The sequence below is a fragment of the Oncorhynchus keta genome, chromosome 34, assembly GCF_023373465.1.
Source record: "Oncorhynchus keta strain PuntledgeMale-10-30-2019 chromosome 34, Oket_V2, whole genome shotgun sequence".
Lineage (NCBI taxonomy): Eukaryota > Metazoa > Chordata > Actinopteri > Salmoniformes > Salmonidae > Oncorhynchus > Oncorhynchus keta.
The window spans coordinates 55,458,224-55,481,622 of record NC_068454.1 but is presented as its reverse complement, the minus strand read 5'-3'; the positions used below and the strand labels follow the sequence as shown (position 1 = coordinate 55,481,622).

At 44.5% G+C, this 23,399-nt stretch overlaps 1 protein-coding gene across 2 annotated transcripts in view; it reads left to right on the top strand.

Annotated features, from left to right (window-relative positions):
• Window positions 1-7,608, top strand: part of LOC118367303 (teashirt homolog 1-like) — a 42,306-nt gene extending 34,698 nt beyond the window's left edge. For both annotated transcript variants that reach the window (XM_035750627.2, XM_035750626.2), the window contains exon 3: window positions 2,858-7,608. In XM_035750627.2, the coding sequence (XP_035606520.1) occupies window positions 2,858-6,318 (3,461 nt within the window). In that variant the 3' untranslated portion in view covers window positions 6,319-7,608. The remainder of the gene's footprint in view (window positions 1-2,857) is intronic.
• The last annotated feature ends 15,791 nt before the right edge of the window (window positions 7,609-23,399 follow it).

Below are 23,399 nucleotides of genomic sequence, written 5' to 3'. Positions count from 1 at the left end.
TTGACGTCGAGGTGTCCCGGAGCAGAAGTGACAGGCGCCTTTACGCCCGCGCAGATGGCCCCGCTCACAGCCATCACCCGCTCGGCAAGCTAAACCACCGGGGACGGCACGCCAAACCCCTCCCCTCGCTCCCGTCTCCCCTCATAAGTGCGTCTAGGTCTAGGACACATTGAGGAGGCGGGATTCGGTCACCAGTCGGATTTTGAGTCGTTGTGTTCGATCAGGTTTCATGAATGGCTGAACTGATAAAGCTGTCCTATTTCTGTTTATTTATTTAGTTTGGGGGGGGGGCATTGTCATCTGCTTGCAATTTAATCACAGCGTCAAAATATATAGATTTTATGTTTCACAATTCTCTACCTAGGTGTAATTGTTTTGATGTGTTTCATCGTAAGATCCCATATTCATGGTTTCTGAAGCCTTCCACTTTCCAACCTGTGATTTTACAGATGTTTTAGGTCGTTCTTTTGTCTGCAGGCTCTCTTTGTTGTTTCCATGACAACACGAGGGGATAAGCATTGATTGACAGCTATCGTCAAAGGGTTTCCTTCACGTCCTGTCGTTCCCCATTCCCTGCCCCCTCCCCTCCCTGTCTGTATTTTGTCATTCACTCACAGACGGTTTTCTCCCGTTCCATTCACCCTTTCATTCCGTAGATTTGTGGGGCTGCCAAAATGCCGTTTTTGGCACCGATGATGTGGACATAGTTATTCACATGGGTTCACTGGAACTGATCAGAGGCTAGTGACGACTGAATAGCCATTTTACTGTATGATTTCATAGTCCTCTTTCTTTTCAAGCGCAGGTTGGCCGTTGGTGAGGGGAAGGCTGGCGTAATAACGGGGGCATGTCTTACAGTTAGAGCTTGTACAGTATACAGCTAATGCTAATCTGCTGTGTTACGGATTTTCAGAGTTTTAGGGAACTGTCTCAGCTTCTGTCTGTCAGTGGGATTGAAACACAGCCAGGTTCTCCTGTGCTGCGCTCGTTTCCCTCCAAATCCTGTCAGGAATCAAGAGAATGAGGAGAATACACTATGTGGCTCATTTGGAGAGAAGGGCCTATCAGTCATAGACAGAAAATACAAACCTATAGACAACGTTAGGGCCTTTATGTTCGAAAGGTACCGTGTTAAAACCTACACGTATGAGAACATGCGAATGGCACACACCAATGCAGGCACACACACACACACACACACACATAAACGTGCACACACACACACACACACACTTCCATATGCAGCTGCTCGCCTTTTTTCCCTCCCATCTCCTCTCAGGCAGCAGTAAATGGTGCCAGTGTACATATATCAGGTATTATGTCCACTTAGATTATGATATGACAGGTTAGCGTGCTGTTTGAAGCTGACAGCACATCTGTTTCATCAGGAGAGACTGATGCTGGCATCTGGGACACACATCTCACCACGGAGGAAGGAGATAAAAAGAGAACTGAGGGGGCCGTCTTTCCTGTCTCCCTCCCTTGCTCCGTCTCTTGCTCTCTCTCTCCACCTGTTTTTACTCTGTCCCCCCTCTCCCTGACGTTCTACTTGCTCGCAGACTCCCTTACAATATTTTCCCTTATTCTCTCTCTCGTACCTGTTATGTTGTAGTTTCATCCCCTGTGTTTTTTGATGATAAGTTGTTTACATGCTGTAATGTGTCAGGGAAAATAATACAGAACGCCATGTATAGTATGACCCATACCCAGGTCTACCTCTCAAACATAACAGAGACAGTCAAGGAGTGTCACTCCCCTATTTGACATTGTAGAGATGACTTGACAGTGCTGTCTGGTATTTAATATCATTGTATTTGTTAACTCAGTGAGAGTGGCCTGAAGGAGATGCAGCAACATCCCAGAATGAGTGTTTTGTTTCCCTCCCTCCTGATTGGTTGCGTAAGCTCACCATGTGAAGTTCACTGTGTGTGTGTGTGTGTGTGTGTGTGTGTGTGTGTGTGTGTGTGTGTGTGTGTGTGTGTGTGTGTGTGTGTGTGTGTGTGTGTGTGTGTGTGTGTGTGTGTGTGTGTGTGTGTGTGTGGTGTGTACAGTGGGACAAAAAAGTATTTAGTCAGCCACCAATTGTGCAAGTTCTCCCACTTAAAAAGATGAGAGAGGCCTGTAATTTTCATCATAGGTACACTTCAACTATGACAGACAAAATGAGAAGAAAAAAAATCCAGAAAATCACATAGGATTTTTAAGGAATTTATTTGCAAATTAATGGTGGAAAATAAGTATTTGGTCAATAACAAAAGTTTCTCAATACTTTGTTATATACCCTTTGTTGGCAATGAGAGGTCAAACGTTTTCTGTCTTCACAAGGTTTTCACACACTGTTGCTGGTATTTTGGCCCATTCCTCCATGCAGATCTCCTCTAGAGCAGTGATGTTTTGGGGCTGTTGTGTGTGGTGTGTGTGTGTGTGTGTGTGTGTGTGTGTGTGTGTGTGTGTGTGTGTGTGTGTGTGTGTGCGTGTATGATTGGGTGTAGAGATAAGGCATGAGGGAGAAGGAAAGGAGGGGAGTCAAGTAGCTGGCTGACAAGGCTACACACTTAGCGATATCCTAGGGAACAGGAGGCATGGGCAATGAAATAGGGAGTAAAGAAAGAAATTGTCAACACTTTAGTGTCTTCTTTCTCTATAAAACTAGATTTCTTCACCACTGACACTCAGACATACGCATGCGCACGCACACACACACACACACACACACACACACAGATAAAAGCCCATATTTCCTGCAACAGATTATTCATCGCTAGGTTGTGTCAGTGGTCGTGTTAGTGCATTGTAAATATTTTATTTCACTTTGTTGACCTCCTTTTTCCCTTTTCTCTATTGCTCTCTCTTCCAGCTTACTCGCCAGAGGACGAGTTTAAGGCAGGAGCAGTCGACGAGGAACACCTGCAGGATGACGGGCTGTCACTGAACGGGGAGGACACTGCGTACCTTTGCAACGAGGGAGAGGATGGAGGCCAGCCGCCCAGCTACCGGGCCTCTCCACTCAGCAACGGCACCAACCCAGACGCTGGTTACGGCTCCCCGCTCAGTGATGCCAGCGACCGGCTCACGGACTTCAAGAGCACCTCCTCCAGGGATGGCCATGAGAGGGAGGAAGCCCCCCTCCCCTCTGGACTGAACAATGGCCTCTCCCTGAGGGACAGCCTGGCTCAGATGAAAGCTGTCTATGCAAACCTGATCTCAGATGCTTCCTGGTCCAGCATTGCCATGGACATCATGAAAGCCACACCGGCTACTGCTGGCGCCATCCCCACCGCCACCAGCCCCACCGCTACCACCACACACAACAACAACCACAGTGAGAACAGCAATGCTAGCAGCCACCACCACAATGGGAGAAGAAGTACCGCCACCGCCTACCACCACAGAAGCAGTGGCAGCTCTAACGGCACCGCGGCTAACTCCATCAGTAGCAACAGTGGCACCAGCAGTGGCGGTGGCGGTGCTAGTAACGGTGGGGCTGTGGCCTATGACTGGCACCAGGCAGCCTTGGCTAAGACCCTCCAGCATACCCCTTACCAACTGCTGCCTGAGCCCAGCCTGTTCAGCACGGTGCAGCTCTACCGCCAGAACAACAAGCTCTACGGCTCAGTCTTCACCGGCGCCAGCAAGTTCCGCTGCAAAGACTGCAGCGGCGCCTACGACACGCTGGTGGGGCTCACGGTCCACATGAATGAGTCGGGCCACTACCGTGACGACAACAAGGACAAGGAGGAAGAGCGGGGCAAGCGCTGGTCCAAGCCCCGCAAGCGCTCCCTGATGGAGATGGAGGGCAAAGAGGACGCTCAGAAGGTGCTCAAGTGCATGTACTGCGGCCACTCCTTCGAGTCTCTGCAGGACCTGAGCGTTCACATGATCAAGACCAAGCATTATCAGAAAGTGCCTCTCAAAGAACCGGTGCCAGCCCTGGCCACTAAACTGATGCCCTCTGCCAAAAAAAGAGCCCTCCAGGACGCCCTGGTATCCCCATGCTCCCCAGACTCTGTACATGGTAGCGGTGGCCACATGCCCCAAGGGGACATTGGGAAAGACCCCAAGTCCACGACAAACCCCTATGTCACACCCAACAACCGCTACGGCTATCAGAACGGTGCCAGCTACACTTGGCAGTTCGAGGCTCGCAAGGCACAGATCCTGAAGTGCATGGAGTGCGGGAGCTCCCACGATACACTGCAGCAGCTGACTGCCCACATGATGGTCACGGGTCACTTCCTCAAGGTCACCAACTCTGCCTCAAAAAAGGGCAAGCAGCTAGTGTTTGACCCAGTGGTGGAGGAGAAGATCCAATCCATCCCTCTGCCACCCACCACCAACAGGCTTCCAGTCCCCAGTGTCAAATCTCAGCCTGTCTCCCCTGCACTCTCCTGCGGCTCTGACGAAAAGAGAGAACCGGAAGACGAGAGGATGGAGGCGAGCGAACCAGGGGAGAAAAAGATCAAAGAGGAGATGGAAGAGCCAGGTGAGAAGATTGAGGTGAACGCTGGGTCGTATAAGTATCTGACAGAGGAGGACCTGGAGGAGGCTCCTAAAGGAGGTTTGGACATCCTCAAGTCCCTGGAGAACACTGTGTCCAGTGCCATCAGCAAGGCCCAGACGGGCACGCCTCAGTGGGGTGGTGGCTACCCCAGCATCCACGCTGCTTACCAGCTCCAGGGCCACATGAAGCACGCAGCACTGCACTCCTCGGTCCAGAGTGTGCAGATTCAGCCGGTGTTCAACAGCGGGCTCCGCGGGCTGGTGACCCAGGACTCCAGCTCAGTTATCCACTCCCCCAGGAGCCCTGCATCTCCGCCCTCTCGCAGGAGCAATGTTACTGCCATGGAAGAGCTGGTGGAGAAGGTCACAAGGAAAGCTGTTGCTGCTGCTGTGAAGAAAGAGGAGAAGTTGGTCAGCTTGGACCACCACATCCATCCATCCTCCCTCAAGTCGCCGTCTCCTGTACTGAAAGAGCAGAGGGACCACCACTCAGCACCCAATGACTTCACCGTCGGGAAGCCCCTTGTGAGGAACAGCAGCCCTGGAAATGTAGAGTCAGAGCTGGTCTGCAAAAAGGAGCCCAAAGAGAGCCTGGTAGACAACCACCACAGCCATTCAAAGAACGGCCCAGAGACTCGCCAGTCACCCATCACCAACGGCACCAACAGCTTGGGCATCATCACCGATCACTCACCAGAGAGGCCTTTCATCAACCCCCTCAGCGCACTTCAGTCAATCATGAACAACCACCTGGGCAAGGCCTCCAAGCCCGTCAGCCCCGCGGGCGACCCCCTAGCCATGCTCTACAAGATCAGCAACAGCGTGATGGAGAAACCGGCCTTTAACCAGACTCAAGCCAAGCAACCCGAGCCCATCAACTGCTACTATCAATACGAGAGCAACGACCAGCCTATGGACCTGAGGAAGTCCAAAAACAGCAACAACAACAACAGCAACAACAACAACAACAGCAGCACTGTCAGCAACAGCAACAGCAGCATAAATGGTAACAAACCCATAATGTCAAGCCTGTCTCTGTCTGACATTTCTTCTCCTCTGAGAGAGAATGCTTTGATGGACATCTCAGACATGGTGAAGAACCTTACAGGCAGGCTGACACCCAAGTCCTCCGCCCCGTCATCCATCTCCGAGAAGTCGGACGCAGACGGCAGTGCGTTCGAGGATGCTCTGGATGACCTCTCCCCGGTCCAGAAGAGGAAAGGGCGGCAGTCCAACTGGAACCCCCAGCACCTCCTCATCCTCCAGGCTCAGTTCTGCTCTAGCCTGCAGGAGACCCCGGAGGGCCGCTACGCCATGACGGACCTCGGCCCCCAAGAGCGGGTTCACATCTGTAAGTTCACAGGCCTCTCCATGACCACCATCTCTCACTGGCTGGCCAACGTCAAGTACCAGCTCCGGCGGACTGGCGGGACCAAGTTCCTGAAGAACATGGACTCCTGCCAGCCTGTGTTCCTCTGCGGTGACTGTGCCTCGCAGTTCAGGACTGCGTCCGCCTACATCGGCCACCTGGAGTCTCACCTGGGCTTCAGCTTGAAGGACTTGTCCAAGCTGTCCAATGAGCACCTACGGGAGCAGCAGGCTGCCTCCAAAGTGATCACAGACAAAATGACTTTTGGCAGCACCCTGGCATCCCTGACCTCACCAGACGACGACACTGGCTCAGTTTACCAGTGCAGGCTTTGCAATCGGACATTCGTCAGCAAGCACGCGGTCAAACTGCACCTCAGTAAGACTCATGGCAAGTCACCAGAAGATCACCTGGTGTTCGTCACTGCTCTTGAGAAACTGGAGAAGTAGTAGAGGGGTCTGGAGCTGAGGGAAGAGACAGATAAACAGACAGAAAGACGGCTGTGTAACTGACCAGAATTTCATTGCACTAAGATAACATTGTTCACAGTTACTGCACTGGGCCAAACTGAGCTGCCAGAATCAGTCTTATTTTTTTGTTGTGATACTGCCTGACTGGACCATGTCTTATTAGATTTTTTTTGCCAAGCTTTTTTAACACTTATTTTGTAATGTATTTATATGCTATTTGTCTGATCTGTGCATGTATTTTAGTGAACCAAGGTTAAACACGTTTTTTTGTATCTTTTCATGACAAAAAAAACGACTACTGTTTCAATGGTGACTAAAGTGGTGAAAACGAATTAAGGGGAAAAGAAAACTGTATAATACTTGATATGAAGAAGGTGAAAAATCATTGTACACACCAAAAGAATGGAAGAACCCCTTCAAAGGCTGAAGTAGCACCTTATAGACATTTGAGATTTTATTTGTAAAGAGAACGTTTTAAGATATTCTGCATTTGTCAAAATATGTTTTAATTTGAAAGATAAATTATTTTCTTCTCTCGGTTCTTGTCACTCTGCAACATCTTTGATAATGAATGGCCTGCTCAGAAATCTGTCAGTGTATGACAAAACTAAACAGATAATGTAAACATTCAGAGTAATTGAAATGCTGCTTTCGGTTACATATCAGTCAGTGAAAATGAATGGCCGTACAGTATGCAAGTTTGCTAAAAAAAAAAACGTTTATGTGAAGTATCACTTACAGTAATTTTCCAATTGTATGGTTTGTCACCAACTCCTCTTTTTAAAATTTTGCCGCTTTGAATTCAACCATAAAAAGAGCAGTCCTTTACATGTAAATGACTCGCAGTGAAATGTCATACTCCATAAGACATATCTTGCCATTTGCAATAGCTCAACATTCTTTGTTCTTAAAGGTGTGTGCATTCTTTAACTTTTATATCATCATTTTATATAATAAAAATAAATAAAAAATGTTTTAAAAAATTGTGTATATAGATATATACTGTAGATCCACAAAAATGTCATTTTTTAAGAAATAAGAATTTAGCTTCTTTGGCTTGGTTTACAGAAATGATTTGAATTATACTTGCATCCAGTTTGATGCATGATATGGTGTGAAAAAGAATTAAGCGATGCACAATGACTATACATTTCAATGTTTTATCAATGATATTGTAAAAAAAAATATTTCTAGCACCGATTAGTTTGTTTCATTTTTGTTTTTTCTCAATTGTAAAATAAATCTCAAAGCAGTTCTTGTTAACAGTCATGCATTTGTGATTGTGTGTTCATTTTGCATGGAAGTACATACAGTTGAAGTCGGAAGTTTACGTACCCTTAGGTTGGTGTCATTAAAACTTGTTTTTCAACCACTCCACAAATGCCTTGTTAACAAACTATAGTTTTGGCAAGTCGGTTAGGACATCTACTTTGTGCATGACACAAGTAATTTTTCCAACAATTGTTTACAGACAGATTATTTCACTTATAATTCACTGTATCACAATTCCAGTGGGTCAGAAGTTTACATACACAAAGTTGACTGTGCCTTTAAACAGCTTGGAAAATTCCAGAAAATTATGTCATGGCTTTAGAAGCTTCTGATAGGCTAACTGACATCTTTTGAGTCAATTGGAGGTGTACCTGTGGATGTATTTCAAGGCCTACCTTCAAACTCACTGCCTCTTTGCTTGACATCATGGGAAAATAAAAAATAAATCAGCCAAGACCTCAGAAAACAAATTGTAGACTTCCACAAGTCTGGTTCATCCTTGCGGACAATTTCCAAACGCATGAAGGTACCACATTCATCTGTACAAACAATAGTATGCAAGTATAAACACCATGGGACCACACAGCCGTCCTACCGCCCAGGATGGAGACGCGTTCTGTCTCCTAGAGATTAATGTACTTTGGTGCGAAAAGTGCACATCAATCCCAGAACAACAAGGACCTTGTGAAGATGCTGGAGGAACCAGGTACAAAAGTATCTATATCCACAGTAAAACGAGTCCTATATCAACATAACCTGAAAGGCCGCTCAGCAAGGAAGAAGCCACTGCTTCAAAACCGCCATAAAAAGCCAGACTACGGTTTGCAACTGCACATGGGGACAAAGGTCGTACTTTTTGAAGACATGTCCTCTGGTCTGATGAAACAAAAATAGAACTGTTTGGCCATAATGACCATTGTTATGTTTGGAGGAAAAAGGGGGAGGCTTGCAAGCCGAAGAACACCATCCCAACTGTGAAGCACAGGGGTGGCAGCATCATGTTGTGGGGGTGCTTTGCTGCAGGAGGGACTGGTGCACTTCACAAAATAGATGGCATCATGAGGATGGAAAATTATGTGGATATATTGAAGCAACGTCTCAAGACGTCAGTCATGAAGTTAAAGCTTGGTCGCAAATGGGTCTTCCAAATGGACAATGACCTCAAGCATACAGTGGGGAGAACGAGTATTTGATAACCTGCAAAATCGGCAGTGTTTCCTACTTACAAAGCATGTAGAGGTCTGTAATTTTTTATCATATGTACACTTCAACTGTGAGACGGAATCTAAAACAAAAATCCAGAAAATCACATTGTATGATTTTTAAGTAATTAATTAGCATTTTATTGCATGACATAAGTATTTGATCACCTACCAACCAGTAAAAATTCCAGCTCTCACAGACCTGTTAGTTTTTCTTTAAGAAGCCCCCCTGTTCTCCACTCATTACCTGTATTAACTGCACCTGTTTGAACTCGTTACCTGAATAAAAGACACCTATCCACACACTCAATCAAACAGACTCCAACCTCTCCACAATGGCCAAGACCAGAGAGCTGTGTAAGGACATCAGGGATAAAATTGTAGACCTGCACAAGGCTGGGATGGGCTACAGGACAATAGGCAAGCAGCTTGGTGAGAAGGCAACAACTGTTGGCGCAATTATTAGAAAATGGAAGAAGTTCAAGATGACGGTCAATCACCCTCGGTCTGGGGCGCCATGCAAGATCTCACCTCGTGGGGCATCAATGATCATGAGGAAGGTGAGGGATCAGCCCAGAACTACACGGCAGGACCTGGTCAATGACCTGAAGAGAGCTGGGACCACAGTCTCAAAGAAAACCATTAGTAACACACATTACGCCGTCATGGATTAAAATCCCGCAGCGCACGCAAGGTCCCCCTGCTCAAGTCAGCGCATGTCCAGGCCTGTCTGAAGTTTGCCAATGACCATCTGGATGATCCAGAGGAGTAATGGGAGAAGGGCATGTGGTCTGATGAGACAAAAATAGAGCTTTTTAGTCTAAACTCCACTCGCCGTGTTTGGAGGAAGAAGAAGGATGAGTACAACCCCAAGAACACCATCCCAACCATGAAGCATGGAGGTGGAAACATCATTCATTGGGGATGCTTTTCTGAAAAGGGGACAGGACGACTGCACCGTATTGAGGGGAGGATGGATGGGGCCATGTATCGCGAGATCTTGGCCTACAACCTCCTTCCCTCAGTAAGAGCATTGAATATGGGTTGTGGCTGGGGCTTCCAGCATGACAACAACCCGAAACACACATCCAGGGAAATTAAGGAGTGGCTCCGTAAGAAGCATCTCAAGGTCCTGGAGTGGCCTAGCCAGTCTCCAGACCTGAACCCAATAGAAAATCTTTGGAGGGAGCTGAAAGTCCGTATTGCACAGCGACAGCCCCGAAACCTGAAGGATCTGGAGGAGGTCTGTATGGAGGAGTGGGCCAAAATCCCTGCTGCAGTGTGTGCAAACCTGGTCAAGAATTACAGGAAACGTATGATCTCAGTAATTGCAAACAAAGGTTTCTGTACCAAATATTAAATTCTGCTTTTCTGATGTATCTAATACTTACAGTGGGACAAAAAATGTATTTAGTCAGCCACCAATTGTGCAAGTTCTCCCACTTAAAAATGTGAGAGAGGCCTGTAATTTTCATCATAGATACACTTCAACTATGATAACAAGTGGCTGACTAAATACTTTTTTGCCCCACTGTATGTCATGCAATAAAATGCTAATTAATTACTTTAAAATCATACAATGTGATTTTCTGGATTTTTGTTTTAGATTCCGTCTCTCACAGTTGAAGTGTACCTATGATAAGAATTACAGACCTCTACATGCTTTGTAAGTAGGAAAACCTGCAAAATCGGCAGGGTATCAAATACAGTTCTCCCCACTGTACTTCCAAAGTTGTGGCAAAATGGCTTGAGGACAACAAAGTCAAGGTATTGGAGTGGCCATCACAAAGCCCTGACCTCAATCCCATTGAAAATTTGTTGGCAAAACTGAAAAAGTGTGTGCGAGCAAGGAGGCCTACAAACTTGACTCAGTTACACCAGCTCTCTCAGGAGGAATGGGCCAAAATTCACCCAACTTATTGTGGGAAGCTTGTGGAAGGCTACCTGAAACGTTTGATCCAAGTTAAACAATTTAAAGGCAATGCTACCAAATACTAATTGAATGTATGTAAACGTCTCACCCACTGGGAATGTGATGAAAGAAATAAAAGCTTAAATAAATTATTCTCTCTACTATTATTCTTACATTTCACATTCTTCAAATAAATCGGTGATCATAATTGACCTAAAACAGTAACTTTTTTTACAAGGATTAAATGTCAGGAATTGTGAAACTGAGTTGAAATGTATTTTCCTAAGGTGTATGTAAACTTCCGACTTCAACTGTAGACACAGTGAAAAGACTGGGGCTAACTTCGATAATTCCCTGGTTACTATTTTATGGTTAAGAAAATAAATAACACTCGTATAGTTGCTCAGATGAAATACTGTAACGAAATACTCACCTTGCACAACATTCTGTGTTTACAAGGTTATATAAGGTGCAACATTATATTTGAACAAATGACATAAAATGATATATTACGTGTAGGGCACACACAAAAGAACATTAGCTTTCCTTCATCATTGATTTAAAAAAAGAATGTCTATAAAAAAAACCTAGTGTCATACCGCAGACTAATGACTGAGAATCATCATATAATGATGATGATGAGGGTGACGCTAAGCTGTAAGGGTGTTTATTGTGCTGTGAGCCCCATGCTAGGCTTGTGACTGGCCTTTGGAGTTTTCTGCGCTGAAAGAATCAGTGTTGTCTTCATGATGGGAATGAATGTGCTTGTGCCTGTCTTCCTGGAAACGAGTCCGATGGGTGTCTGTTCCATTTGACACAGACTGCTGACTGTCGACACTGAGCAACTCAATAAATAACACAATTAAGATGAGTATTTTGGCCTGAGACAATACTATAATATGAGTTTTTCTTAATAATGTCACACAGCCAACTCTTACAAGAGTTAATGCATTAGATCAGGGACAGAAATATGAATCCTAGTATTAACCCACCGGGCACACACTGGTTGAAGCAACATTGTTTCCATGTAATTTCAATGAAATGTGCCTAGTGGGAAGTGAGCTTTGTTTGACCTTTTCTGTAGTTTAACAGTCTCACATAAGATACGTTCCTCGAGCAGCTGTAGAGAAATGGCACCATCCAGAATTTGATCGCTCATCTCTCCCCCAGGTCTCAGATTTCAGACTGGGTACTAACTAGACTTTGTGTCAGCAAAGGAGCACAACAGTGTAATGTCCTCATTCTCAAAACGTGTTGTATTGGCAGAGTGCGCTGTGCCTATCACACACACACACACACACACACACACACACACACACACACACACACACACACACACACACACATTAGTAAGTAGAGTCTTTGTGGGAAAAAATGACAGACCTTTTTTGATCCAGCTGCACCTTAGCATGTGCTACATGGATTCGGTGACAAAGGAAACATAGAGAGTGAATATTAACCTGGAATGAGGAGGCAGTTTTCCTGGAAGGGTGTTAGGGAGTTGGGTTAAAAAAATCGAACAGAGGAGATAAACAAGGAACACTTTGAGGAGATACTGTTCAATGCACACAATACATTTTTTTAAAAAGGAAAAAATCTTGTAGATTTGTCGGTTTAATACCCTACGGTTAAACCTGTAATTTTGCTCTGCTGTCAGATCGCTGTCTTTTGAGCAGATAGAGACTCTCTCCCTGCTTTGTTAGAGATCAGCACACTGTTTCCTGTGCGTATTCCTGTGCGTATTCTATGTAAATTACATGCGATAATCGCAACGCAGGACACAATGCTGGTTCCCGTGGTGCAAACGGAAACCGAGGGTAGATAAACACAGTCTGGGCAGATTTGCATAGCTTTTGTGTTTTGGGCGCGCAGAAACGTGCGCCTTGAGGATTCGTGGGGATTTCCTCGAGGTTTTGTATTAGTAAATGCCGACTTCCTCCCAGGGATCGGACCATTATGTACAGGAGCAGCAGACAGAGGTGGGTGTCGAGAAGGACCACAGACAGAATAACTAAATATTACCTGGGCTTGTAACAGTATGTGGAGGTGAACATATCAACTTCTCTGCCGCTCTTACTGTAACAAAATATGAAAGAAGAACAATCGCTACAAATAATAGAGAAATGTCCCCTAAATGGAAAGGTGTATGTAACATTAGCCACTCCTAAACTCGATCAGATCTCAATCGTTCAAATGCTCGAGGAAGTGTGTGTGTTGCCATGTTTTCATTTCCTGTATGACTTTGCATCTGATCCCTCACAGGAGCATTAAATCCCCTTCAAGGTGTATTATAAAACTAAGCTCTGCCTCTGGGTTTGTATTCTGTACATAACGTGCACACACACACACCTCAAGTACCTTTTAGGTCCATGTGTCTGGACTGTTTTACCTGTGAATATGTTGTGGTTACCGGCAGGCAGATAGATCAGAGTTACTCCCCCTTAAACAAAGACAAGCGGCAGCAGAGGATACCACCACCGGGCGCTTAAAGCCTTGAACTCTGTGCGCGCCAACGTACGCTTTAATACCCCCTCAAAATACCACACGCTCCCAGCAAAACAATGCCTGACAGTATCAGCACAACAAAAGCAACGCAGACAAAGGGCAACTTTGTACCATAACTGAAACGAACACAGGGAGAATCTGTTTGTCTCCTGATATGAGTAGCTATTGTCAACGTTGGAGGTTATCGACGTGTGTTTGTGTTACGTTCCTTCTCTCATTCCATTGTCAAATTTCATGTTGACCTGATATTTGCTTCAGTTAGAATACGGCGCTCCACAGAAATAGTTTGCTCGAGATTAGGATATGAAATTTCACTCTCTAGTTAAGTTTCCAGGTTTTCTATGCTGCTGATCAGTCCGCTGTATCATTGATTCACCCTGAACACTCTCCCTGGTGTTTCATGGTGTTGTAACTCAATGGAGTCCATCATGTTCCAGTCACACTGCTTCCTTCAGCTGGATGTAATTGATATCTGCTGGTTGCCACTGAGGCGCCCTTGTAAAATGCCATATTAGTGTCAGAAATAGTGCAGTTGTTTTAGATGGCCGGCCAGGGGCCCTTTTTATCAAAGCAAGGTTATGTTGGCGTAGGAGGGAGATGTGACAGAGTTGTCTTGGCAGAATGATGGTGGCTGACGCATGCGGCTATAACGGATGTTGTAGATAATCTTTGTCTGCCACGTCTTTAGTTATGATCTCTTAGGCTGCCTGGATGAGGACTGCAGGTGTATACCGCCAAGCCCCTTCATCCATCACATGCCCAGACAAAATGCTGAAGATGAAATGCTTCTCCATCTTCGGGATGAGGGATGTGGTTTTATTGAACACCCTCCCCTCCTCTAAAATCTCTCCATACTGCCTGACTGCAGGTTACTTTCTCCTAAGAAGGGAGGTTGTTGTGTTGGTTTTTTCTCTCAATCGAGGAAAAAGCACAAAGAAATGATGTTGAAACGTACAGTGTATCTATAGCAGAACAGTAAATGATCAAATGCTCCAATACATCTGATCTATTTTCTTGCCTTAAACCACCTTTTGCAAACCCTTTGAACACACATGTCGTCAGCGAATACAAAATTCACTGTTACGTGTTTGTTTCACAAAATATTTGCACATTGTTTCAAAGAGAAATGTGCACAATTGTGTTCACTTTTTCCGTCAATCAGTAAACACTACTGCACAAAATTCTAAATCACCCCATCAGTGTCATACAGTGGTGGTCGGTGCCGTTTATTAAGATAAGGGAGAACAAAAACAAATGAATGAGCATGAACTTATTTCTAGTACAGCATGTTGAATGACTGACTTTCACATTCCATTCACCCAGCTCAATGTAACCCAGTTCAATGATTCTTCAAATTAGCCACCCTTTGCCTTGATGACAGCTTTGCACACTCTTGGCATTCTCTCAACCAGCTTTGCCTGGAATGCTTTTCCAACAATCATGAAGGAGTTCCCACATATGCTGAGCACTTGTTGCCTGCTTTTCCTTCACTCTGGGGTCCAACTTATCCCAAACCATCTCAATTTGGTTGAGGTCGGGTGATTGTGGAGGCCAGGTCATCTGATGCAGCACTCCATCACTCTTATTCTTGGTCAAATAGCCCTTACACAGCCTGGAAGTGTTTTGGGTCATTCTGTAGAAGAACAGATAGGCCCACTAAGCGTAAACCAGATGGGATGGCGTATCTCCACAGAATGCTGTGGTAGCCATGCTGGTTAACTGTGCCTTGAATTCTAAATAAATCACAGACAGTGTCACTAGCAAAGCACCCACTCACCATCACACCTCCTCCTCCATGCTTCACGGTGGGAACCACAAATGCGGAGATCATCCGTTCATCTAATCTGTGTCTCACAAAGACATGGCAGTTGGAACCAAAAATCTCACATTTGGACTCATCAGACCAAAGGACAGATTTCCACCGGTCTAATATCCATTGCTCGTGTTTCTTGGCCCAAGCAAGTCTCTTCTTATTATTGGTATCCTTTAGTAGTGGTTTCTTTGCAGAAATTTGACCATGAAAGTCTGATTCACGCTGTCTCATCTGAACAGTTGATGTTGAGATGTGTCTGTTACTTGAACTCTGTGACACATTTATTAGGGCTGCAATTTCTGAGGCTGGTAACTCTGATGAACTTATGCTCCTCAGCAGAGGTAACGCTGGATTTTCCTTTCCTGTGGGGGTCCTCGTAAGAGACAATTTCATCATAGCGCTATATAGTTTTTCTGACTGCACTTGAAGAAACTTTCAAAGTTATGAAAATCTTCCAAATTGGCTGACCTTCATGTCTTAAAGTAAAAAAGGACTGTGGTTTCTCTTTCCTTATTTGAGCTGTTTTTGCCATAATATGGACTTAGTCTTTTACCAAATAGGGCTATCTTCTGTATACCACCCCTACCTTGTCACAACACAACTGATTGGCTCAAATTGTAATGATGTACGCTGAGAGTCAGAAAGCTAGTTCAGGGAGTGAATACATTTAATAAATGAACAAAACAAGAAACACAAACAGCACACCGACATGAAACAGAAACAATGACGACTGGGGAAGAAACCAAAGGGAGTGACATATAAAGGGCAGGTAATCAAGGAGGTGATGGAGTCCAGGTGAGTGGCATTATGTGCAAATGCGTGTAACGCTGGTGACAGGTGTGTGCCATAAACAACCAGCCTGGTGACCTAGAGGCCGGAGAGAGCACACATGACACAAATGCATTAAGGAGGAAAGAAATTAGACAAATACATTTTTAACAAGGCACACCTGTTAATTGAAATGCATTCCAGGTGGCTACCTCATAAAGCTAGTTGAGAGAATGCCGATAGTGTGCAAAGCTGTCATCAAGGCAAAGGGTGGCTACTTTGAAGAATTGCAAATATAAAATATATTTAAATTTGTATAACACTTTTTTGGTTACTACAGGATTCCATATGTGTTATTTCACAGTTTTGATGTTTTCACTATTCTACAATGTAGAAATAGTAAAAATAAAGGAAAACCCTTGAGTGAGAAGGTGTGTCCAAACCTTTGACTGGTACAAAAGTATGTGTACACCCCTTAAAATTTGTGGATTCAGCTATTTCACCACACCGGTTGCTGACAGGTTTTAAAAATTGAGCACACAGCCAGGCAATCTCCATAGACAAACATTGAACGTAGAATGGCCTTACTGAAGAGCTCAGTGACTTTCAATATGGCACTGTCATAGGATGCCACCTTTCCAACAAGTAATTTGGTTACATTTCTGCCCTGCTAGAGCTTCCCCGGTCAACTGTAAGTGCTGTTGAAGTAGAAAATCTCTGTTGAAGTAGAAATCGTGGCTCCGCCGCGAAGTGGTAGACCACAGAAGCTCACAGAATAAGACCGGCAAGTGCTGAAGAGTGTAGCACATAAAAAACTTCTGTTCTCTGTTGCAACACTCACTACGGAGTTCCTAACTGCCTCTGGAAGCAACATCAGCACAAGAACTGTTCGTCTGGAGCTTCATGAAATGGGTTGCCATGGCCGAGCAGCCACACACAAGCCTAAGATCACCATGTGCAATGCCAAGTGTCGGCTGGAGGGGTGTAAAGCTCGCCGCCATTGGACTCTGGAGTAGTGGAAACGCGTTCTCTGGAGTGATGAATCATGCTTCACCATCTGGCAGTCCAACGGACGATTCTGGGTTTGACGGATGCCAGCGAAATGCTTTCTTGCCCTAATGCATAGTGCCAACTGTAAAGTTTGGTGGAGGAGGAATAATGGTCTGGGGCTGTTTTTCAGGGTTCGGTCTAGGCCCCTTTAGTTCCAGTGAATATAAATATTAACGCTACAGCATACAATGACATTCCAGACGATTCTGTGCTTCCAACTTTGTGGCAACAGTTTCTGGAAGGCCCTTTCCTGTTTCAGTATGACAATGCCCCCGTGCACAAAGTGAGGTCCATACAGAAATGGTCGGTGTGGAAGAACTTGACTGGCCGGCACAGAGCCCTGACCTCAACCCCGTCAAACAACTAATCGCCCAACATCAGTGCCAGACCTCACGAATGCTTTTGTGGCTGAATGGAAGCAAGTACCCGCAGCAATGTTCCAACATCTAGTGAAAAGCCTTCCCAGAAAAGTGGAGGCTGTTATAGCAGAAAACAGGGGACCAACTCCATATTAATGCCCACGGTTTTGGAATGAGATGTTCGATGACTTTTGGTCATGTATTGTATGTTTATCCCCGTTTCGTTCAGTTTGCTTCCGTTTTAAGAAATCTTTTTCAACAGAATCGAAGGAAGGAATACACCCCTGATATACACCCCACACGCAATACACTCCACACGCAAAAACAGTTCCCTTTCATAGCAACCACATACAAACAGCGTGATCCCTTTGACCATTGTATAATTAATTATTGCATCTTCGCGCTCTCCTCCTCTCACCTTTTCCCTTCGCTTGTGGAAGTGCATCAGCATTCTGTGACCAGGCAAAAAAAACTTTCCAAGGCAAACCATATCATAACCGCTAACCGCTACACACAGCCTACATCGTTGTCACCATATTAGCTAGCATCTTAGTCAACATAGCTACTAGAACCAACGGATTAGTAAACCTGCTACAATCATGCACCACATCCAATAAGCAGTTTAGCCGTTACACTGGCGGGCCCTGGTGGCAATAAATTAATAAAACCAAAAGCTTACCTTGACTTGGAAGAGTTCAAGTGTTGGATAGCCATAGCCAGCTAGCTAACATATCATCCCTGTTTTACCCTGGTGTTTGAATAGGCTAAACTAGCTAGCTGCATTCGCTAGCTAAGTAAGTGAAAGTGAAAGTGGAAATAAAAATACAACAAAATCTCTCTCTCTCACTTCTCCTTCCTTTTTAAATAAATGTTTGTTTTCAAAACTTTCTCTTTGTGTCAACTACTCATCACATGTTATGCACCGCTAGATAGCCTTATCTCAGGCTTTCAGTACTAGATTCATTCCCTAATCCTTTGATTAGGTGGGCAATATGTCAGTTCATGCTGCAAGAGCTCTGATAGCTTGGAGGACATCCTCTGGAAGTTGTCATAATTACTGTGTAAGCCTGTGGAAGGGGGTGAGAACCACGAGCCTCCTAGGTTTTGTATTGAAGTCAATGTACCCATCCTCCGGCTACACCATGGTGCTACCCTACAGAGAGCTGTTGAGACTACTGTAGACCTTTGAAAAACAGTGTGTTTCAATCAATTATTTGATGACGTGAATACATTTAGTATAGTTTTATCTAAAAAGGATAACTTTTTCATGTTGAACTATTTTTATTTTTCAGAAATTCAATGAGCAGGATGGTCCTTTTCTGAGAAGCCTCCGCTAGGGTCCTACCATGTACAATATATGGAAAGATCTAGGCAATCGGGACTGTCTAATTGTTAGACTTTTGCAGAAATGCAGAGATGCAGTGTTAATTTCATATTCTGCAAAAGGTACAGGGATTGGACTGCTGAGGACTGGTGTAAAGTCATTTTCTCTGATGTATCCCCCTTCCGATTGTTTGGGGCATCCGGAAAAAAGCTTGTCCGGAGAAGACAAGGTGAGCGCTACCATCAGTCCTGTGTCATGCCAACAGTAAAGCATCCGGAGACCATTCATGTGTGGGGTTGCTTCTCAGCCAAGGGAGTGGGCTCACTCACAATTTAGCCTAAAAACACAGCCATGAATAAAGAATGGTACCAACACATCCTCCGAGAGCAACTTCTCCCAACCATCCAGGAACAGTTTGGTGACGAACAATGCCTTTTCCAGCATGATGGAGCACCTTGCCACAAGGCAAAAGTGATAACTAATTGGCTCGGGGAACAAAGCATCGATATTTTGGGTCCATGTCCAGGAAACTCCCCAGACCTTAATCCCATTGAGAACTTCAATCCTCAAGAGGTGGGTGGACAAACAAAAACCCACAAATTCTGACAAACTCCAAGCATGGATTATGCAAGAATGGCTGCCATCAGTCAGGATGTGGCCCAGAAGTTAATTGACAGCATGCCAGGGCGGATTAAAGAGGTCTTGAAAAAGAAGGGTCAACACTGCAAATATTGACTCTCTGCATCAACTTCATGTAATTGTCAATAAAAGCCTTTGACACTTATGAAATGCTTGTAATTACACTTCAGTATTCCATAGTAACATCTGACAAAAATATCTAAAGACACTGAAGCAGCAAACTTTGTGGAAATTAATATTTGTGTCATTCTCAAAACTTTTGGCCACGACCATATATGCAAACACTTGGTGGCACAGAAAGAATGGAAAAGGGATAGTAAACAATTTATTGATTAAATTCCTCTTGCAACTACACTATATCTGACTGAGTGAATAACTTTATTTTGAGTTAATGTGGACCGATTAACTCAGACTTCGGCACTTGGAACAGGACTTGAGCACTGGGACTCGTACTTCCGTCATAAGGACTCGTGACTTGACTCGGACTTGAGACTCGATTCGAACTGGAGGTTTAGTGACTCGACAGCAACACTGGGCGAAAGAGTCATTAGCTCCCGCTCAAAGTCATTAGCCCCTGTTTTACTTTTGCACATCAATGTGGTTGCGGCGTCTGTGGAACGTTGATAACGATGTCAATGACATGACCGAGTGATGGAGGTGCAACCCACACTACTTTTCCAACACTTTGTAGCACCATCTGGTGATTCTCTCTCTCTCTCTCTCTCTCTCTCTCTCTCTCTCTCTCTCTCTCTCTCTCTCTCTCTCTCTCTCTCTCTCTCTCTCTCTCTCTCTCTCTCTGCTTGTGTGTGTCTTGTTTGTTTTGTATTTAATTACCAATATCTATTTTTCCTCAATTAGGAATTTAGTTTGCCAGATAATTATTATATATTCCTCTATATGTTTGTCATATTTCTGCTGTTGGGAAGAGAATATGTTGTTATGCAGAAATGTGTTGGTAGGACAAAGCTATGTATGTTTGGAAGTCAGTGATTTATGTTAACTAAAGGTTAATGAGGCAATACAAATGTGATGTGACAAAAATGTGACTAAAATGAAAGGGCATTTCGTTTACTAAAATAGTCCACTGTTTTCGTCATTTTGACAATTACTAAACTAAATCATTATTCAAATGACAAACATGTTATTATGACCTAATTATATTTGAGTCAAAATCACTAAGACTAGACTAAATCTAAAAAGAGACGCAGTGAATAAAGTTAGGTTACTTCTAAGTAACCTTGGGTTAGTCCTACAGTAAATCATCTCTAACATTGTGACCTTTCATAATAGAGCCATGGGTCTAACTTTCTGTATTTTCTACTTGGACTCAAGAGATGACTCTGGTTGCATTCATATTTTTGCAGGCAGTCGTGTTCTTTTGATGACTGTATTTGACATTTTGATGGTATAATATAGTTTTGATTAATTAATTCATGTTTTGAGAAGGCATCTACATTTCAAAAATGCATTTACTGTTTTGTAAAAGGCCACAGAGTTTTGTGTCTTTTGGACTCTGAAAATCAAATAAAATCAAATTGTATTTGTCACATGCATCGAATACAACAGGTGTGTTTCACCTTACAGTGAAATGCTTACTTACAAGCCCTTAACCAACAATGCAGTTTTAAGAAAATACCCCCAAAAAGTCAGAAATAAAATAAACAAATAATTAAAGAGCAGCAGTAAAATAACAATAGCGAGGCCATATACAGGGGGTACCGGTATAGAGTCAATGTGCGGGGGCACCGGTTAGTGGAGGTAATTGAGGTAATTTGTACATGTAGGGAAAGTTATTAAAGTGACTATGCATAGATACTAACAGAGAGTAGGAACAACGTATAAAGGGGAGGGGGGGGGGGTGTGCAAATAGTCTGGGTAGCCATTTGATTAGATGTTAAGGAGTCTTATGGATTGGGGGGTTAAAGCTGTTAAGAATCCTCTTGGACCTAGACTTGGCTCTCCGGTCAGGTCTCTGACCTCCTTCCTATAGGCTGTCTTGTCGTTGTCGGTGATCAGGCCTACCACTGTGTCATTGGCAAACTTAATGATGGTGTTGGAGTCGTGCCTGGCCGTGCAGTTATGGGTGAACAGGGTGTACAGGAGGGGACTGAGCATGCACCCCTGAGGGGCCCGCGTGTTGAGGATCAGCGTGGCGGACGTGTTGTTACCTACTCTTACCACCTGGGGGCGGCCCATCAGGAAGTCCAGGATCCAGTTGCAGAGGGAGGTGTTTAGTTCAAGGGTCCTTAGCTTAGTGATGAGCTTTGAGGGCAATATGGTGTTAAACGCTGAGCTGTATTCAATGAATAGCATTCTCACATAGGTGTTCCTTTTGTCCAGGTGTGAAAGGGCAGTGTGGAGTGCAATAGAGATTGCATCCTCTCTGGATCTGTTGGGGCAGTATTCAAATTGGAATGGGTCTAGGGTTTCTGGGATAATGGTGTTGATGTGAGCCATGACCAGCCTTTCAAAGCACTTCATGACTACAGACGTGAGTGCTACGGGTCAGGGAGTCATTTAGGCAGGTTACCTTAGTGTTCATGGGCACAGGGACAGTGGTGGTAGTCTGCTTGAAACATGTTGGTATTGCAGACTCAGACAGGGAGAGGTTGAAAATGTCAGTTGGTCAGCACATGCACGGAGTACACGTCCTGGAAATCCATCTGTCCCTGCGGCCTTGTGAATGTTGACTTGTTTAAAGGTCTTACTCACATCGGCTGCGGAGAGTGTGATCACACAGTCATCCGGAACAGCTGATGTTCTCATGCATGTTTCAGTGTTACTCGCCTCGAAGCGAGCATAGAAATTTAGCTCACCTGGTGGGCTTGTGTTGCTGGGCAGCTCTTGGCTGTGCTTCCATTTGCAGTCTGTAATAGTTTGCAAGCCCTGCCACATCCAATAAGCATCGGAACTGGTGTAGTCCTGTGTTGATGCTTTGCCTGTTTGATGGTTTGTCAGAGAGGGCATAGTGGGATTTCTTATAAGCTTCCAGGTTAGTCACACTCCTTGAAAGTGGCAGATTGACCTTTTAGCTCAGTGCGGATGTTGCCTGTAATCCATGGCTTCTGGTTGGGGTATTACGTACAGTCACTGTGGGGCGAAGTCATCGATGCACTTATTGATGAAGCCAGTGACTGATGTGGTGTACTCCTCAATGCCATCACAAGAATTCCTGAACATATTCCAGCTTTGTACGCGTCTCTGTGTGTAGAATAATGATAGTCTAGAGTTTTTTTTATCTCTGGTTGCACATTTAACATGCTGATAGAAATGAGGTAAACACTGATTTAAGATTCCCTGCATTAAAGTCCCCGGCCAAGAGCGCCGCCTCTGGATGAGCATTTTCCTGTTTGCTTATGGAGGTATACAGCTCATTGAGTGTGGTCTTAGTGCCAGCATCGGTCTGCGGTGGTAACTAAACAGCTACGAAAAATACAGATGAAAACTCTCTAGGTGGATAGAGTGGTCTTCAGCTTATCATGAGATACTCTACCTCAGGCGAGCAAAACCTTGAGACTTCCTTAGATATCGTGCACCAGCTGTCGTTTACAAATATACATAGACCGCCACCCCTCGTCTTACCAGAGGCTGCTGTTCTATCCTGTTGATAGAGTGTATAACCCGCCAGCTGTATGTTATTAATGTCATCGTTCAGCCACGACTCGGTGAAACATAAGATATTACAGTTTTTAATGTCCCGTTGGTAGGATATGTGTGCTTTTAGTTCATCCCATTTATTTAGCAGTGATTGTACGTTGGCTAACAGTACGGATGGCAAAGGAAGATTAGTCAGTCGTCGCCCGATCCGCACAAGGCACCCTGATATCCTTCTGCGAAATCGCAGTCTCTTTCTCCTGCGAATGATGGGGATGAGGGCCTGTTCGGGTGTCTAGAGTAAATCCCTCTCATCCGACTCATTAAAGAAAAGTTATTTGTCCAATTCAAGGTGAGTAATCTGTGTTCTGATGTCCAGAAGCTCTTTTCGGTCATAAGAAGCAACATTATGTACAAAATAAGTTACAATGCGAAAAAACTAACAAAATAGCACGGTTGGTTAAAAGAGCCATTAAATCATCAGCCATCCCCTCTGGCGTCATTATACACAAATCGACAACATTGTTTCAAAAAGTCCATGTACAGTACATGATTGAGAAAAACTGAACTATGCATTTTTTCTTGCTTTAAATATAATTGCAATACAAGAAGAAGATATGTG